This window comes from Engraulis encrasicolus, chromosome 2 (genome assembly GCF_034702125.1).
Source record: "Engraulis encrasicolus isolate BLACKSEA-1 chromosome 2, IST_EnEncr_1.0, whole genome shotgun sequence".
Classification (NCBI taxonomy): Eukaryota; Metazoa; Chordata; class Actinopteri; order Clupeiformes; family Engraulidae; genus Engraulis; species Engraulis encrasicolus.
This window is the reverse complement of record NC_085858.1, coordinates 33,461,017-33,466,016: the sequence shown is the minus strand read 5'-3', so window position 1 is coordinate 33,466,016 and position 5,000 is coordinate 33,461,017. Positions and strand designations below refer to the sequence as shown.

The 5,000-nt window shown below is 44.5% G+C and overlaps 1 protein-coding gene across 6 annotated transcripts in view; it reads left to right on the top strand.

The window, feature by feature from the left end:
* LOC134437622 (dedicator of cytokinesis protein 7-like) overlaps nucleotides 1-5,000 on the top strand; it is a 122,236-nt gene that overhangs the window by 88,230 nt on the left and 29,006 nt on the right. For all 6 annotated transcript variants that reach the window (XM_063187111.1, XM_063187135.1, XM_063187129.1 and 3 more), the window contains one exon: nucleotides 996-1,096. In XM_063187111.1, coding sequence (XP_063043181.1) covers nucleotides 996-1,096 — 101 coding nt within the window. The remainder of the gene's footprint in view (nucleotides 1-995; nucleotides 1,097-5,000) is intronic.

Here is a 5,000-nt window from a genome sequence, read left to right as displayed (position 1 = left end):
ACTGCGTGAGTGACTGCGTGTGTGACTGCGTGCGTGACTGCGTGCGTGCGTGGGACCACCTGAAGCATATCTGACTATGATACCTTTATCAGACCTAGGGACACACAAACACCAGCCCCTTGATAGTAAGTTATTATATTGTGTCCAAATGTACCATCCACTTTTTACTATTTTTTTTCTAGTCTAAAATGTCCATTCCTGTTACAGGGACAACATGTTTGAAGCATCGCTGGGTGTGGTACAGCATGATAACAGCAGTGGTGAAGAGTAAGGGAGAGTAAGCACAGTAGAGAAAAGAGTACAGCACTTGACATACCAGAAGGAGAGAGAGAGAGAGAGAGAGAGAGAGAGAGAGAGAGAGAGAGAGAGAGAGAGAGAGACAGAGAGACAGAGAGACAGAGAGACAGAGAGAGAGAGAGAGACAGAGACAGAGACAGAGACAGAGACAGAGACACAGAGAGAGACAGAGAGAGACAGAGAGAGAGAGATCCACCCTAGTTCAAAGCACTTGAGACCAAAGCCCTCTACTCATAATGGAGAGCAGCTCTTTTGGTTGTGCCATAGGATCTGTTGTTGCCCCCGTGTGCTAATCAGACCCATCTGACTGCACTGATCACAGGCATACCTCATACCTCTGGGCCTCCGCTGGGTTGAGCTGAGCCATGGCGGAGCACGCTGTAGGCCCGTTGCCCGCCCGCCCACACACACACACACACACACACACACACACACACACACACACACACCTGTTAGAGCTGTACAGATGGGGCCTACTGAACCTAATGGCTACCAACAGACCAGTTAGATCTGAGAAAAGTCTAGATTTCCTCTGAGCTCCTGTACTTCACTATCCAGTGTGTCAATGGGAGAGGACCTTGGCACTTTATTAAATAAAATCCAGTTTTTCACATCAGAACCGCAGATCTGTTCTTAATGTTGTGCTTGTGTGTGTTCGTGCGTGCGTGCGTGCGTGCGTGCATGCGTGTCTCTCTCAGGTCCAGGATCTGGTGTTCAACCTGCACATGATCCTGACTGACACGGTGAAGATGAAGGAGCACCAACAGGACCCAGAGATGCTGCTGGACCTCATGTATAGGTCAGATTACAATACAATACATTACATTACAATACACTGCAATACAATGCATTATATTACATTACATTACAGACTGTGTTGGGTATAGTTACTTTTGAAAGTAATTAGTTACGTTACTGCGTTAGTATCAATTAAAAGTAATCCGTTACGTTACTACGTTACCCATTAATAAAAATAACGCGTTAGAGTACTCCTGCGTTACCAACAAAATGCCTGTGGGGAGCGGCGCGCGGGGGGGTCCCGAAAGTTGCGCAATATATCTATCGATCTAAAGGAAATCATAGACAATAATTGTAGATGCCCGTTGTTTTGTAACAAGATGCAGAGGTGTGTATTACTGTTACCCAAGAGAGCAGATTCAACCTTCCACCTTTCACTTGTACAGAAGCTAGACATGTGTTTTTTTCCCGAAATAAGAAAATGGTCACTCACATGGACCGCGGAAACGGCCGGGCCAGGGGGGCCGTGGCCCGGGTAACTTTTTGTAAAATAAATGAATGAAGGACTTGAAAAATAAATCCAAGTCAAAACCCGTGGACAATATCAAACTTAAACACAACCCTCGCTGTAATAATGCAATAAAGCGTTTCCCTACACCAATATTTCCTTGACCAATATTAATATTTGACATGCGCGTGAATGTTGCAAAATCTGGAGTTCCAAGCAACAGCGCAGCACTGAAAATCGAGCGGAAGAAGTAGCCGAGGTTGAGTAAGGTCTCACCAAACCGTCCAAAACGGTTAATCATTTAATCATTTCGCTGAGCAGACAGCGATGCAAAGAAGCCAGGTTGCCGCGGGAACATAGGCTACAACAAGCGTTGCCACTTATTCATCTGAAAGCGCGGGTAGGGTCGTATGCGCTTTCACCGACTTCGATCAGCATTGAATGGTGCTTCAGTGCTCCCTGCAGCGTGCCGCGGGAATGTAGAGCACACACGAAAGTTTAACAAAAGCTCTGCTTATTTTTTTTATTGACAATCACCGCTGCCAAAAGAACACACAGCAAGGAATACTGCCAACCATTATCCATCGAAAGGTTTTAATAGTGGATTACCAAGAAAGTTAGAGTTATCTTTGCAACCTCCACCAATGTAAGGGGCAGTGTAGGTGAGTCATGCTGATGTGATTATTAAACACTTGGATTTGGTTGTTTTAGTTTTGTTGGCTGTTTGGACATAAGTAAAATCATCCTGGCAACTGATGTATCCGCTCTCTCTCTCTCTCTCGTGCGCGCGCCCAGCTCCGATAAAACAGCAAACATAGCCTATCCCCAATGCACTCATCTGACCAAGCACCACAGAAGGTTCACTTCTTTGTGTTCAGTGTTTCTCATAGCTTAAGTAGGCTACTGGTATAAGCAAGCCCAAACCAACCAGGGGTGTTTTGAGGCCAGATGTTTTTTTAAATTCGAGGTTGATTTTTTTTGCCATTGACAGGATTTTTCCACCGACACACAGATGGCACTTTACCAGTATGTTCTTGTCGTCCTTTTCGCTGTGAAACTCAAAGTAATGCGCGTACCTCCACGTATCTAAAGCTGTCTTCTCTGCCATCTTGCCGGGAGTGACATACGCAAACAGGTGCGCGCGCACACACCCACACACACCACACCCACACACAAACAGAACGAGAAGGGCCAGGAGCACAGACAGCAGCGCATCTGACGAAAGGACTTTAATAATTTTCTTTATCGAGGCCGGGACATTCTTAAAGTAACGGAGTACTAACGAGTGCTTAGTTTGGCAAGTAACGAGTTACTAATTACTGAATTAGCAAAACTAACGCGTTAAGTTACTCGTTACTGAAAAAAACCCTTAAGAGTACTCTAACGCGTTATTTGTAACGCGTTACCCCCAACACTGATTACAGTACATTACATTACATTACAGTACATAGCATTACATTTCTCAGAGATGCTGCTGGGTCCCATATACAGGTCAGTTTACATAACATTACAGTACATTACAATACATAACATTACATTACATTACTCAGACATGTGTGTTTTTTGTGTAGGATTTAGAACGGTTAAGATGGTTGTGGCATAACACGAAGGCACTTACAGCACACATTAAATGCTATTACATCACACTACACTGCATTATGTTAAACTGACACATTTATTGAGACCTTGTCTTGTCAATATTAAGCAATAGCCCCTGAAGCAATATGGGGTTAGATGCCTTGACCAGGGCACTTCAGCCATAGGGTTGGGGTGCAGGAGAGTGTTGTTTGTTTTACTCCCCCACCCACATTCTTCCTAGTGGTATGGGATTCCAACCTTGAACCTTTCAACCCCCCAACTCCCTAGTGTCACCCAAATATGCCTGCAATGCTGTATTATCTAGAGTAGAGTAGAGTAGAGTATCATTTATTGATCACACATCCTTACACATACAGTATGTTAAACAGTTATGTGTAATGTCTTCTGTATTTATGTATGTATGTATGCTTGCTACTTGACACCTTAATTTCGCCTTGGGATCAATCTATATGCTAGTATCAACTTTTATTTTTGAAGTTTATTTCCCACTACTGCTGTATTTCCATGTCTTCATAAAGTCTGGTGCTTACTCATGAAACTAGAAATGAACGTTGAGTGTTTACAATGTTTAGCAGCTCTGTCTAGACATTCCCTGCCCCTTTCCCTGTTAATATGGAACAGAATGTTTGCTGTAGGACAAAATGCTCATTTTCTTTTTCTAATTCTGTGACGTAACCACACACACACACACACACGCGCACGCACGCACGCACACACACACACACACACACACACACACACACACACACACACACACACACACACACACACACACACACACACACACACACACACACACACACACACACACACACACACACACACACACACACACAGAATGTTTGCCGTAAGACAAAATGGTCATTCTCTTTTTCTAATTTGTGACGTAACCACATACACACACACACACACACACACACACACACACACACACACACACACACACACACACACACACACACACACACAGAAGGCAGAGTTACAGAGATGATGATGATTCTCCATGTGAGTGAGTCCATGTGATGCGTTTTCTCCTCCGGATGACAATGGGACATAGAGAAGACACTGAATTGGCTGTTAAATGGTCCTATTAGAGTGCATATGATGGGAAGCACATGGGGCAGCTATCGCTCAGCAGACAGGCATTAGCCAGGGACCTCTAGCCCACTTAATGTGACTGCCCTGGCTGGGAAATCCACCTTTTACTCTGCCATCCACACACGCGCGCGCACACGCACGCACGCACGCACGCACGCACGCATGCACGCTACACTATGCACGCACGCTACACTACGCACGCACACACATATACACACACACTGCACAAATGCAGCTCACACACATACTACACACACACTCTCTCTCTCTATCTCTCTCTCTCTCTCTCTCTCTCTCAGTCAACATTAAGTGGATTCATCCTCAACAGTAGTTTTACTGAGGGATCCAGACACAGGACTACGTAAATGTGGAATATTCGACTAATCTGGAGCATCCGTTTTACACTGTAATGGATTTCAATCCATGCCAATTTTAAATGGTGGTTTCCGATTTGGCGGTCTGAGCCCAGGATAGCTTTGGGTTGAGTTATGCAGTCGTACAAATCAAGTCACCTGACTTGCCATCTTCTTATCATCTCTGAGTGAGCACCTATTGTGCCTTCATGAAATAAAATACCCTATTTTTAAAAAAGGTAGCATTGGAATATTGGGCCAACTCCTCAACTAACAGGAAATCCTACCAAATTAGCCAAGGGGACCAAGAGTTCAAGTGTATATTACATTCTTCTCCAAATCTGGATTTCCTAAGTTTGCCGGTTTCAGTCTGTGTCTCGGATGACCTTGTTTACACAGTGCATACA